A 14,413-nucleotide genomic window follows, 5' to 3' on the forward strand; every position below is an offset into this window, starting at 1 on the left:
CGCAATGGATGTGCAAGGGGCACCAGGCTTTGTAGGTCACTACGCATGCGTTAAAGTATCTTGTGCTTGTGAGGGGAAACATGGCGACGTCCCTGATTTGCGGCCGATTGTCGGCAAGACTGAGAAATTGTGGGACCAGGACAACAATAAACTCCGCATCCAAGGTAGGTGTTTGACGAGCAATAGAGGAAGACTTCAGCTACCGATTTATGCAAATATCATGCCAGTATAGTAACACAGTAACCAAGAAATCCCCGGACAGCGACAGGGTCATATTTGACATTAGCCCATCCTCGCACTATCGCAGTGTTTGTATTGAAATGGCCTGACTGCGGCTAATGCATTAGCTTGCAAGCTAACACAAGCTATCTAGCTAACATTGCCGCGTATGATAGACAGACTCGCTTGATTATTGAAAAATGTTGGCTATATATTCACTATAAACCTAAATTAGATACAGATGTGGCGTTTATTTGTGTTCCGTCTTTGTAAGGTAGATGAAGAGTGCTTAGAGAAATAGCCAGCCGTCTACGGATTGACCTCCAACAGCTGCCGTTAGCAACGTCACAGGCCAGGGGCATAGGAGGAAACAGCCTAAATTCACCATCGCATCTGTCACACTTGCACTCGAATAGAACTTCCCAAATGGGTTTAGGTGCCCCATATGACTCAATGCTGAAAACAGAGCTGATGCCACTTACAATTGTACCTGTCAGGTATCAACAAACACCCAGTCACATTTCTCAGTATATTCAGTGTTTTTAGCTGGATGTTCTAATTCTGGCGCTTACCCTCTCTTACCCTTGTCTGTGTGCGAGCGTGGTGGCCCCTCGCGCCTTCACTTGTACGCACACGTATGTGTCCATGCTCTCTTTAACAGCCAGGCTGCATTGATGTGCCTTAGTTTTTTTGTATTCAACGACTCCTATTTTGTCCCCTCTCCCTCGTCCCCCCCCCCCCCTCTGCTCCAGGTGCTGGGGGGGTCCTCTGGTGTGTTTGGGGCCCATGGAGCCCAAGCCCAGCCCTCCTACCTGCAGCAGCAGCAGAGGAACCTCTCCCTGCACGAGTACATGAGCATCGGCCTGCTGAAGGAGGCTGGCATTGCTGTTCCAGCAGGCCTGGTGGCCAGCTCCTCTGACGAGGCCTACTCTGTGGCCAAGCAGATCGGTAAGATCTAAGCTCCAGTGGGCGTTTATTGTCATTTCAATCACATGCTGGTAGCACGCAGTGAAACTAAAGAGCGTTCACCCAGGACCACGACGCTACAGAAAACATCCCCTAGACAACTACGACCACTGCGTGGAGCTAAACAACAACATGTAACTGTACAAAAAATGGGTGTGACGAGACAAGTGCCACAGGACATCCAGTAGTGCCGGGGGGTTCTGTGAGGATGTCGTGTCTGAGGGGATGTGTGATGGGAAGGTGGATGTGCTGGAGTGGGGTTGGTTCTGGAGAGTGTTTCAGGATTTCTGCTCAGATCTGCCCTGCTGCAGTCTTGTAGCACAGCAGCAACCTGTCTTTTGTAGAGGAGACCGAAACCTCCACTGACGTTTTGACCGAATATGGTTGGAAACAGGTCTCTGATGGGTCTCTAACGGGTCTTTACATTAGTGTTGGTTTAGGAGCTGTTCAGTCTCTCTGGCAGGTCTGTTTGACATTTAGAGTAACAGATGAACTTCCTTAATGCTTTTCTTAAAATTCCTCAATGTACCCCAGGGAAAGTAACTGGCTTCTTCTGATTTTGAAGCTGCCAAAAATCCTTTCTTTGCTCCTAGTACCAGGTTGATTTTAGAAGTAGTCTAAAGTGAGAAACGGTCTATTCAGCTTTAAGGCCTATTCAGCTTTAAGGCCTCTTTGAAGGCCTCTGTCATCCATAATCACAGCTTTTGTTCCAGACTCTTTGCAAGACACATTTCTTTTGGAAATCTGAGAAGTGCAAAACTTCTAATTTAGAATGACCCTTGTCTAGAGTTTTTAATAGCTTGCTGGCATCGATGCTGAACACACACACACACACACACCCACACACACTGCATTCTAAACATAGCCTCAGGGCTTCAGTGGGATCATGTCACACAGACATGTCATGGTGGAGATGACAGCCTAATAGATAGTTAGCAAGCATAATCATCAGCTTTTTGAAGGAGATAATTCTCTTTAGAAACAACATTTATTATTCTTACCTATAACATAAGGCAATTTAGTTTGTTTAATAAAAGAGCAAGCTATAGACCAGTTTTATAAGAAAGGTAACCTTAAATGACTTATTTTGTGATCTGGCGCTATATAAAAAAAAAAAAAGTAAACGTTTTTTTGTTGTTTGTTTTTTTACTTGACCTTCGGGGGGGGGGGGGGGGGGGGTGCCCCCCTAATATAATGGTAGGGGAAACACTGTCTATTATTTGTAACATATTGTATCTCAATGTCAATGTTTTTGCTTATTATTTTTTTTGCCATGATTGAGTTCAGTTTGGACCACTTCCTGAATCTATGTCTGTGGGGTTTTTACTTTCTATCCAAACACATCTGAGCTTATTGAAACAGTTGCTCCTCCTGTGAGCTGATACAAGTTCCTCTCTAGAAAAACACGTGCTTGGACATGATGTTGAAGAAACTCTCAGTTCTCCATACCGTCACTGTCTAGAGAATGTTCAGCCTTTCTTGGTGGTAATGTGGATACATATTAACTTGATATCTTTCAACGTGTCACTCATTTAAGAGTGGTACAGAGTATCTACAGTACAGTGAAAACACACCCTGTGTGTCTGGGTGTGTATTTGGCAGTACCGTACACCAGGATCCACCCTTTGTTCTGTTATTCCTTCCTGCTGTGCGTGTGATGACATGTCAATGCCGTGTGTTTGTCCCGTAGCCTCCAAGGACCTGGTGGTGAAGGCTCAGGTGCTGGCGGGCGGGCGCGGGAAAGGCACGTTTGAGGGCGGGCTCAAGGGAGGAGTGAAGATTGTCTACTCGTACGTGTTCCAGTATCTTCTCTCTAAACTTCCTCCACTTTTGGAGTATTCTAATAAAATAAATAGTTTAGACATTAATTCTTAACAAAATGCTAATTTCCTTTGGGCTCATTTCACTATCCCTCTCCCTTCTTTTCTCTCTCCTCTCACTCTTTCTCCCTATCCCTACCCCTCCTGTATCCATCCTCCTCCCTCCCTCTCCCCTCTTTTCTCTCTTTTTCTACCCATCTCACTTTCTCCCCATTCCTCCTCCCTCCTCCTCCTCTCCCTCCTCCTCCAGGCCAGAGGAGGCGAGGGACATCTCCTCTCAGATGATTGGTCGTAAGCTGTACACCAAGCAGACGGGAGAGCAGGGTCGTATCTGTAACCAGGTGTTCATCTGCGAGCGTCGCTACCCGCGCAGGGAGTACTACTTTGCCATCACCATGGAGAGGTCCTTCCAGGTGAGCCTCTCACTGGTCAGGTGACCACAGCCCACCAGTCACTGTCCTCCAGTCATAACCAGGAAGTCCTTGACCAATGACATCGGCTAGTCCTGCACCTAGTTTGTCAAAGGTGGCTTTGGCCACTAGATGGCGTAGTGGTACAGAGTATTGGTTTCTTGCGTTCAAAGGGATTCCTCTTGGACTTCAGTGTTCTCCCTCAAAGCGTATAAATGCGTATCTTTTTAAGGCGTGCTCATGTTTAGCCCCTCCCCTCTCCCGCAGGGCCCAGTGCTGATTGGCAGCTCTCAGGGGGGCGTGAACATCGAGGATGTGGCAGCAGAGAACCCTGACGCCATCGTCAAGGAGCCCATCGACATCCTGGAGGGCATCAAGATGGAGCAGGCTGTCACGGTAACCACACCCAAACACACATCCTCCCATCACATCACTTCCTGCTCTTTATATCTCTCCCCCTCCCCAAATACACACACGCGCACACAAACACACATCCTCCCATCACATCACTTCCTGCTCTTTATATCTCTCCCCCTCCCCAAATACACACACGCGCACACAAACACACACACACGCGCACACAAACACACACACACACACACATGCGCACACACGCACACACACACCGCACACACACACGCGCACACATACGCGCGCACACACGCGCGCGCACACACACACACCACACACATTGTCCTGTTTTGCAATGTGTGTTTCAGTGCTTCTCGCTCGACATGCGGTGGCACGTACAGAGTGTCCTTCGGTCACAAAGTCACCCTGTCACCCTGTCTGTCTCCTTGCCTTAGCTTCTCTATTGCCTTCAGTAAATACGTGAACAGCAACACAAACTAAGGATACACTTTAAACTGCTTTTCAAACACAGTGTTGGGAGAAATGCTTGATTGATTGTAGATGAAGTCAGGTGGCTGAGCGGTGAGGGAGTCGGGCTAGTAATCCGAAGGTTGCCAGTTCGATTCCCGGCCGTGCCAACTGACGTTGTGTCCTTGGGCAAGGCACTTCACCCTACTTGGGGGAATGTCCCTGTACTTACTGTAAGTCGCTCTGGATAAGAGCGTCTGCTAAATGACTAAATGTAAATGTAGATGAAAGAAGCACCGTAGTGAAAGGATGAAGTCATCATCCGTCTCCAACTCTCTGCCAGTGTGTTACTGCTCAGCATGTGTTACTGCTCTCTGCCAGTGTGTTACTGCTCTCTGCCAGTGTGTTACTGCTCTCTGCCAGTGTGTTACTGCTCTCTGCCAGTGTGTTACTGCTCAGCATGTGTTACTGCTCTCTGCCAGTGTGTTACTGCTCAGCATGTGTTACTGCTCTCTGCCAGTGTGTCACTGCTCAGCATGTGTTACTGCTCTCTGCCAGTGTGTCACTGCTCAGCATGTGTTACTGCTCTCTGCCAGTGTGTTACTGCTCAGCATGTGTTACTGCTCAGCATGTGTTACTGCTCTCTGCCAGTGTGTTACTGCTCAGCATGTGTTACTGCTCAGCATGTGTTACTGCTCAGCATGTGTTACTGCTCAGCATGTGTTACTGCTCAGCATGTGTTACTGCTCTCTGCCAGTGTGTTACTGCTCAGCATGTGTTACTGCTCAGCATGTGTTACTGCTCTCTGCCAGTGTGTTACTGCTCAGCATGTGTTACTGCTCAGCATGTGTTACTGCTCTTTGCCAGTGTGTTACTGCTCAGCATGTGTTACTGCTCAGCATGTGTTACTGCTCTCTGCCAGTGTGTTACTGCTCAGCATGTGTTACTGCTCAGCATGTGTTACTGCTCTCTGCCAGTGTGTTACTGCTCAGCATGTGTTACTGCTCAGCATGTGTTACTGCTCTCTGCCAGTGTGTTACTGCTCAGCATGTGTTACTGCTCAGCATGTGTCACTGCTCAGCATGTGTTACTGCTCTCTGCCAGTGTGTTACTGCTCAGCATGTGTTACTGCTCAGCATGTGTTACTGCTCAGCATGTGTTACTGCTCAGCATGTGTTACTGCTCTCTGCCAGTGTGTTACTGCTCAGCATGTGTTACTGCTCAGCATGTGTTACTTCTCAGCATGTGTTACTGCTCAGCATGTGTTACTGCTCAGCATGCGTCTGGAAAAGCTCTGCACAAAAGCACTCAATAGCCTTTTAATTAACACTTGAAATAAATACAATTTTGGTCTGTTGACCAAATTCTTAAATAACTTTTAAATGTGTGTGTGTGTGTCCAGGTTGCCACGAAGATGGGCTTCCCCCCAGCCCTGATCAGCGAGGCTGCAGAGAGCATGATCAAGCTGTACAACGTCTTCATGAAGTACGACGCCTCCATGCTGGAGATCAACCCTATGGTGGAGGACTCATCTGGCATTGGTACACACACACGCATGCAGTCACACGCATGCACACACAGACACACACTCACACACCCACACACTGTCACACGCATGTTGTACATTCACCACAGTCCCTCTAAAAAGGTGAACGTGACCTTCACTAGGGCGGTAAGATCTAGAACGGTCACAATGTCACGTTCACATAAAGTAATGTGGATAGGCCGTGTCCAGGTCAGTCTGCTGTCAGTCTCTTTCTCCCCTGCCTCCACCTCCTGTTACCTGGATACACTCTCTCTGTCACACACACACACACACATACACTCCTCGGAAGACACACACACACACATACACACTCTCCCTCACACACACACACATACACTCCTCGGAAGACACACACACACTCATACACACTCTCCCTCACACACACACACACATACACTCCTCGGAAGACACACACACACACATACACACTCTCCCTCACACACACACACACACACACACACACATACACTCTCCCTCACACACACACACATACACTCCTCGGAAGACACACACACACACATACACACTCTCCCTCACACACACACACACACATACACACTCTCCCTCACACACACACACACACACACACTCTCCCTCACACACACACACATACACTCCTCGGAAGACACACACACACACGCTCCTAGCAGGTAGTCAAGCCCTGGCAGAGCCTGCGGGCCCAGTGTGCAGAGTGACGTTGGAGGCCATGACTCAGTGATTATCCCTTCTGTCCATTATCTGCTTCTGTGCAGCGTCCCAGCCTGTGGTCCCAGCCATCGATGACTCACCGCCCCCGTTACTAACACACACCTAGTCCCCCCTCCACTCCCCCACAGAGCAAATCTCAGAATTGTTCTAATTGATAATTAGAGTGCGACTCTCGTAGTGGTCTTGTGCATACATTATCTTTGTTATATATGGCCGGTTAAAGTGGTTCAAATGGGTCACAAGAGGCCCTAATATAGACGTGCTTGTACAGTAAGTGCTTATGAAGAGGTATTAAAATGTTTAGCACAACGGTCCAATCCCGTGAGTGAATGGGGTTGAGTGACAGTATTTCTGGCCAATGCTGATCACACACAGCTGAAGGTATCTGTGGTCTGTTTGATCTCCACGACAACCTTCTGTATGGACCGCAGAACACCACAGAACACCACAGGCCACTAGCAGACATGCTGTGAGACGTCAGAAGAGAACATGAGTCATTCATCACATGACCACCTCATTTGACCCATCGCCGTGATCTGCGGTTCGATGTTTCCGTCGTCCCCATGGCAACCTGTTTTTTTTCCACAGTGATGTGCATGGATGCCAAGATCAACTTTGACTCGAACGCAGCGTACCGGCAGAAGAAGGTGTTCGACATGCGGGACTGGACACAGGAGGACCCCCGCGACCAGCAGGCAGCCAAGGCCGACCTCAACTACATCGGCCTGGACGGAACCATCGGCTGTCTGGGTGAGGAGCGCCCCTCCCACACGCACGCACACACACACACCTGCCATGTACGGCCGATCATACACACGCGTGCACACAGACAGAGATGTACATACTGTTTTACATATATATTTGAGTTTTGCCCTATTCTCAACTGTTTTGGGGCGTGTGTGTGTAGTGAACGGGGCGGGTCTGGCCATGGCCACCATGGACATCATCAAGCTGCATGGCGGCACACCCGCTAACTTCCTGGACGTGGGGGGCGGAGCCACGGCCCACCAGGTGACCGAGGCCTTCAAGCTCATCACCTCGGACAGGAAGGTGAGGGGCCCCGACAACGACCAGCAAACACCAAACATTCTGCTGTTGGCAGTTGGGGTTAGAATGTTTGGAATAATAATGTTTTCACGCCGCTCCAAGAAACGCAAACAGGACTTAGCGACTGTTCACCTTCCCTAGTGACAAAAAATCGAATCTAGCGACAACTCACAGTATTTTTCTCATTACACGAAGACACGGGCTTTATGGGATACCTGCTTCAGACAAAATGAGCCTTCCCACTTCTACCTTCACTGATAAACACTGTAGAAACGATGCAGTCAAATAACATTTCTATTTTAAAGGGGGCTACTGGAGCCTAATGGTGCAGAGGGACGTGTTCAGTTCGTTTTTTTAGATGCTATCGCCCTCCACACGGCTTTAGTGTCATTTTGTTCTGTCTGAGGTCCTATTTTGTTGATCCAGCATTGGTCTGATATCAAAGACACTTTAAGCAGGCGGGGAGGGGAACTTGAGAGAGCTCACTTGTTCTTCATGACATTTTCGGAAGCGATCAGTAATGAGAAACAAATGACAACACAACACCCAAAGGGAGAGCTCAACAAAGACATCTGTCCCGCAGTGTGACTGACACAGATGGTCTCTCCTAATGACAAATGTGACCCTGTGACAGCGGTCCAGGCAGTGAGCTGGAGTGGAGAGGGACCTGGCCGGACAGGACGACCCTCTCAGCAGGAGAGCAGGGCGGCGCTAATGAAGCCGGCTGCTGTCCGGCATCACACCAGGGAGTGGGACTCTGGTCCAGTCCACACCAGGGAGTGGGACTCGGGTCCAGTCCCACCAGGGAGTGGGACTCGGGTCCAGTCCCACCAGGGAGTGGGACTCGGGTCCAGTCCCACCAGGGAGTGGGATTTGGGTCCAGTTCACACCAGGGAGTGGGACTCTGGTCAGAACGGGGACGCCCCGTTCTGACTCGGGTCCAGTCCCACCAGGGAGTGGGACTTGGGTCCAGTCCCACCAGGGAGTGGGACTCTGGTCCAGTTCACACGTGAAGTCCTCTGTATTAGAGGGCTTTATGTGTCTTGTTGTCATCTGTAGGCTGCCCGGGTTTTTGGTTGCCATTTAGGGATCTGATCACGGCCAAAAGTTGCTGTTTTTAAGTTGTTTAGGTGATGCTTCATGGTCATTATGTGGTTACAGGTGATGGCCATCATGGTTAACATCTTTGGAGGCATCATGAGGTGTGATGTCATAGCCCAGGGCATCATCATGGCCGTCACGGACCTGGAACTGAAGATCCCCATCGTGGTGCGGTTACAAGGTGAGCACACACACACACACAGGCTATGAATACACACACTTTTCCAGTAATGGCAGGGGAGGCAGATGAACCAACACGGTCGATACTGTCCTCCTGGCCAACCAGCAGCCATTCTGAGCCTGCGGTTTCAACCGTCAAACACAGATTGAGTTTAACTGAGTTTAATTGAAGCGCTGTATGACAGCCACTAGCTGGAGACGACTAGATTATACACCATGAAAACATCAAAGCCCTTTTTTTGGAGGGAAAAGAGGAGTAGAGAGGCGGGAAAGAGAAGCAAGAGAAGAGAGAGAAGGCAGAGGTTTTAAAGGCCAGAGAACACACAGTCTGTCAGAATCAGGTTCCTGCTCTCCTTGCCCCTCACCGTTTCCCAATTCCCTGCGGTGGTCCCCAGACACAGGCAGCGCAGCCTGTGACATTGATGAGCTTTGAGACTACGTGCCTTGCGCTGAAAAGTTGAGAACATTTGAACTTTTACTGCGCGTGTAAAAAGCGCAGAAACCCCAAAAGCGAGGCTCAAGATAGGAGCGTGTGTTTGGCGCGTCGTACCGGAGGAAACAATGAGTTTGCTAGAGCCGTGTTTCTGAAAATGCTGTCAGTGTTATCGGCCGGGTGACTCTGCCTAATGGCATGGTAGTAGTCCCAAACATTGGACCCAAACTACAGCAAGACCATGTATTTAGCTATTTCCACTCCATTCAGCCCCATTCTAAGTTTGCACAATCAAGTTGACATGTCCTGACATAGTAACGCTATCGTAGCGAAATCAACCTTGAATGAAATGAGTCAGTTGGCTGAGCGGTGAGGGAGTCGGGCTAGTAATCCGAAGGTTGCCAGTTCGATTCCCGGTCATGCCAACTGACGTTGTGTCCTTGGGCAAGGCACTTCACCCTACTTGCCTCGGGGAATGTCCCTGTACTTACTGTAAATCGCTCTGGATAAGAGCGTCTGCTAAATGACTAAATGTAAATGTAAATGCATGTGAATGACGTCAGCTGTGTGTGTGTGTGTTTCCAGGGACCAGAGTGGACGATGCCAAAGCCCTGATCGCTGCCAGCCCACTCAAGATCCTAGCCTGCGATGATCTGGACGAGGCTGCCAAGATGGTACGAGGCCTCGCAGAGAACACACAGATGCACGCACAGACGCACACACATGTAGACGCACACACACAGACAAGCACACACAGACAAGCACACGCTCAGACATGCAAGCTGGCCCTCCAGGCCTGTCTGGTCTGTGTTGGATGATGAGTGTGTGTGTGTGTGGTACAAGAGGGTATGTTGTCTGCATGATGTGTTTGAATGTGAGAGAGAATATCAGGCAAGGTTTGTGTAGGGGTCAGAGCATGTGTCCATGTGTTGTTTCTCTCTGTCAGAAATGTGCTTGTGGGGCGCTGACCATCACCTCATCCCAGCCTTTCATCATCAAGTCTTGACCCCTAGCTAGACTAGCTGGCTAGCTAGTAGCTTGAACAATATTTGTGTATAGCTCTCTGACTGTTGAGTGGCTGTGTAGCTGAGGAGAAGCGAATGACAACACCAGCGCCTTTCTGAAAAAGCTTTTCAACTAGCGCACAAAACAGTTGCAACGTTCATAAAAACCACTAAACGGACACTCAGCCTCGCAGGTTGAACAGCGTGTGGAAATCTGACAACCTGCACCAGCAGCAAATCTGTGTGTGTGTCAAACTCTTTATGCCATTGGTGGGAATGTGTGTGTGTGTGTGTGTGTGTGTGAGTGAAAGGGTTGTTTTGAGTGTCAAGCAGTTGGTGGCGGCAGGGCGTTATGACAGCCTAATCGCTGCAGTCACCCACCCCCCCACAGTGACTGCCTGACTTGAATAGCTCTGATGATCTGGCAGGCCTCTCCAATCTCCCGGCATCCAGCTGGACAGAAGCGTCTAGTCTTCCCCTTCATGTCCCCTCTCTTCCGCTGTCATTGCTCTATGCTTGGAAACATCAGGTTCCCCATTAGAGGCCAGTTTGCAGTCCATTGCAGTTACAGCACCCCACCATGCAAGCTCTGTTGACTGTGTTTGTCTGCTCGCTGACGTGAGAAAACCGTCTTTTCTGACGTGTTTTCTTCTGTCTCTCTCTCTCTCTGTCTCTCTCTGTCTCTCTCTCTCTCTCTTGTGTTCTGCAGGTTGTAAAGCTTTCTGAAATCGTCTCGCTGGCTAAGGAGGCTCAAGTGGACATCACCTTCCAGCTGCCCATCTAAGTCCCGCCCCCTGACGTCCCCAGCGCCACCCCGGACATGCCCCGCCCCTCATCGGCAAGGAGCGCCTCTCGCCCTGGACCCTCCCACGCCACCCCAAACTCTACCCTCTCTCTCTCTCCTTCTGGTTCTTTCTCTCTCTCTGGTCTGGTGGCATGGCTCAGGCTCATTTACATGTGTTTCCTCCTGTGTGTGTAGGGACACACACACACACACAGTAAGTGTGTGTACGTAGTTGTCCTATCCTATTCCTTCCCTTTCTTCTCCCCCCTGCTCTGGTACACTCTTGTGTGAGGTCTCCTTTTGGCCGTGTGACTGCGTTACTCTTCCAAGTATTACTCACCCTGTCGTGTTGTTTCCAGGGAAATGGAAGGCGCACAGGAACTCAGAGCTCAAGTAGTCGTAGTCTCGAAATGGGTGATGGGCCTCAGATGGAAGACTACATTACCCATCTTTTCTCCCAGGCACGTCTCTCTCCACCCACCCCCACATTGCATAGCACCATGTCTAAACGCACAATCCCCCCCCCCCCCTGCCCCAGCCCCTGGCTCTTCTCTGGAACAGGGAGATAGAGGCTCGCTCTGCCTGGTTACATTTTTGGGAATGTCTTCTTGGCTTCAGACTATAGCTCACTCAGTTTTCCCCAGAACTCTCTCAGAGCCCTCTGCTGACTCTGTAGGAAGATGGTGGTCAGAAGGCTGAGGCTAGGTCTGTCACAGAGCTCCTCCACTTCTCCTCCTCTTCCCCTTCTCCTCCTCCTCTCGCCCCTGCAGGCTGCTGAGGAGCAGAGCGGGAGAACGAGGGATGAGAGAGGGGGGTGCAGAGGAGGAGTTCTCTCTGCCGAACGACAAGCCCCGCCGACTCGGTAGTGTTGATCCCCTCGCCAGTTGTTTCTCCGGGGCTGAAAGTGCTCAGAAGAGCCGGCGTTAGCGCTGTGGAGAACAACGCTAACGAGCTAGCTCTTGTCCACGAGTGACTGATGCTGGTGATTCATTGGCTGGTTGTTTATAGTGCTTGGATACGGGCAGCGTCTGAGTTTGTTCTGATCTCTCCCGCGATCTGAAAGGGCCGAGTGCTGGAGCTTTTAGAAACGGTTGAATGTTAGATGATGTTGTGGTGAGCACCTCCACGTGCGTCTGGTTCTTCATCTCTCCTGCCCCTAGCCGGTGTCAGGCGCTGTGTGCAGGCGTGTCAGTCTAAACGTGTGTTGAGAGCTTTTGTTGCATCACTGACCTGATGTTGACGCAAGCAGGAAAACCAGGGGTCATTTGTACCTGGTTGTGTACAAGGTAACGCATGGTAGGAATTCGTTTTTTTGTGTGTGTGTGTGTTCCCACTGTGCTGTCCATCTCAGATCATGTCAACTTTCCCCACTGCTGCCGGCCTTCAGCACACCCTCCTCTTCATCCCTCTCTCCTCCATAGCTACCTGATATTCTGTGGTCTGCCACCAGATCACAACAGCAAAAACAGGACTTCACACCCGGTCAGTCAAACCACACTCCTGCCTCTGGGAGAGGACTGTCCTCTACAGAACTGTAAACGATTGTAGTAATGTCTGTTCTCGCTTCCTCCATCTTTCTCTCTCTCTCCCTGTTACTCCCCCTGCACTCAGAATCCCCCAAAAAATACACTTATTGTGAGTTGTAAGACATTTATAATATCTTGTAAATAACGAGACTACTGTTCTCTTTCTGTAAAATATTTATGGTCCTCTCGGGGAGAACACGAAACTTAGAATAAATCCAGAGAACAGAGAAGTCTTGCTTGTGTTTATTTCTGCTCTGCTTGTCCTTCTCACGTTATGAATGTTTTTTCCGATGGACTTAGAATTCTGCTACATTTTTTCCAAGGCCAGAGATATTTTCAAAGAAAACCATCACCTAAGTATGAGAAGAATGCGTGATTTGCGTCAAGCTTGTGTCATAAATCACAAGCGACGTGTCTCCTACACTCACATCAAAGGATTATGTCAACAAGGGTAATATGAAGTCTGACAGGCTTGCCTTGAACATATCTGAAAAGGGGATGTTACATTTATGACGGTACTATGAAGGCGTTACCTTGAATTAAATGTATTGGGAGTGGGGTGGGAGTCAGATGGCTGAGCGGTGAGGGAGTCGGGCTAGTAATCTGAAGGTTGCCAGTTCGATTCCCGGCTGTGCCAAATTATGTTGTGTCCTTGGGCAAGGCACTTCACCCTACTTGCTTCGGGGAATGTCCCTGTACTTACTGTAAGTCACTCTGGATAAGAGCGTCTGCTAAATGACTAAATGTAAATGTATTGAAAGTAAACTCCTGAAAACCAGCAGCGGTTAATCCATCCATAAAAAAAGGTTTATCAACTGTTACTGATTAATCTTCACTTTGCGTAAAACAAAACATGCTCTTGGCGTTTTGGTATTTTTAAACTCCAGTAATCCCCAAATCATCTCTTGGGCTGTAGCAGTATTGAGTCTGGAAGCTTCGAGTGATTTGTGTCTTTGCTCGTGCACCAAGGGGTTGTTTACTGTGTATGCCGACTCTTGAGTGAAGTGTAAAGATCTTGTTGGTTGGAGGTAATGGTTCTCTGATTACTCAAGAGCGTCTATTGGCATCGATTCAGTGATGGAGGAGGATAGTCCTTCAAGCCTCCATCTATGATGGTTCAGTGAGTGTTTAAATGAACACACTAATTTTCTCTCACACACACACTATTTCATACACTTTATCGCTCACCCTCACACCTGCCTGTAATGGACAACTCAAGCTAATAAACACATGGAATTACACACTTTAACTACTTTTTACCCGTGTATTGGTCGTTGGGGCAGGAAGCACGCTGTAGCGGGGTTTGCTCGTTTAAAGATAGAAATACTTAATTTATAATAAAGTATGTAGTTCTTGGGGCACCACCTCTTATTGTTAAAGGGATAGAGGAAACCTTATTGAATAATATTTAAATAATAGCCTTCGTAATAATCAGTCTAATCTTAAGGAATGAATTCGTTCTAAGAGTAGAGCCAATCGTAACATCAGTGATCACGCACGTCAAAATATCTTTACAATGAATTTATTCAAGTAAGGTAAACAGATCTTATGAAAAGTTGGATTATGGGTTTGATATGAGAGATTGGTTTCAATGAACAGAATGAAATGGTCTAACTTAAAGAAAGGCAGAAATTGTACAGTCAGTGATTACATCCTTACAAATCATAAACAGAGCTCACGCCAATGCCATGTCGAGGAGGAAAGAGCGTTAGCCATAGTTACGTTTGATCAGGGGTTGATCAATGATGTTGAGGGCGGTTTGCGCCAAAGGTCCATTTGAAGAATCTGAAGTCACAGCGCGGCTGCGCTGGGTCATGTGACTGAGTCTGCGGGATCTCAGTGAAGTCGCA

General features: G+C 48.8%; 1 protein-coding gene across 1 annotated transcript; it reads left to right on the plus strand.

The window, feature by feature from the left end:
- Window positions 1-9: 9 nt before the first annotated feature.
- sucla2 (succinate-CoA ligase ADP-forming subunit beta) lies at window positions 10-12,793 on the plus strand. Its single transcript, XM_062456473.1, has 11 exons — window positions 10-164; window positions 972-1,167; window positions 2,876-2,975; window positions 3,256-3,418; window positions 3,683-3,811; window positions 5,637-5,775; window positions 7,077-7,238; window positions 7,396-7,538; window positions 8,697-8,817; window positions 9,835-9,923; window positions 10,963-12,793. Exons 1-11 carry the CDS (start codon window positions 81-83, stop codon window positions 11,035-11,037), a joined length of 1,401 nt encoding a protein of 466 aa, XP_062312457.1. The 5' UTR covers window positions 10-80; the 3' UTR covers window positions 11,038-12,793.
- The last annotated feature ends 1,620 nt before the right edge of the window (window positions 12,794-14,413 follow it).

Source organism: Osmerus eperlanus, chromosome 3 (genome assembly GCF_963692335.1).
Source record: "Osmerus eperlanus chromosome 3, fOsmEpe2.1, whole genome shotgun sequence".
Lineage (NCBI taxonomy): Eukaryota > Metazoa > Chordata > Actinopteri > Osmeriformes > Osmeridae > Osmerus > Osmerus eperlanus.

What these genes read in the sequence shown, in the direction of transcription:
- sucla2 (XM_062456473.1), top strand. Translation starts at nt 81, where the DNA reads ATGGCGACGTCCCTGATTTGCGGCCGATTGTCGGCAAGACTGAGAAAT. An exon ending in AGATGGAGCAGGCTGTCACG is followed by an intron (nt 3,812 to 5,636) that starts GTAACCACACCC and finishes GTGTGTGTCCAG; the next exon opens with GTTGCCACGAAGATGGGCTT. An exon ending in GGAGGACTCATCTGGCATTG is followed by an intron (nt 5,776 to 7,076) that starts GTACACACACAC and finishes TTTTTTCCACAG; the next exon opens with TGATGTGCATGGATGCCAAG.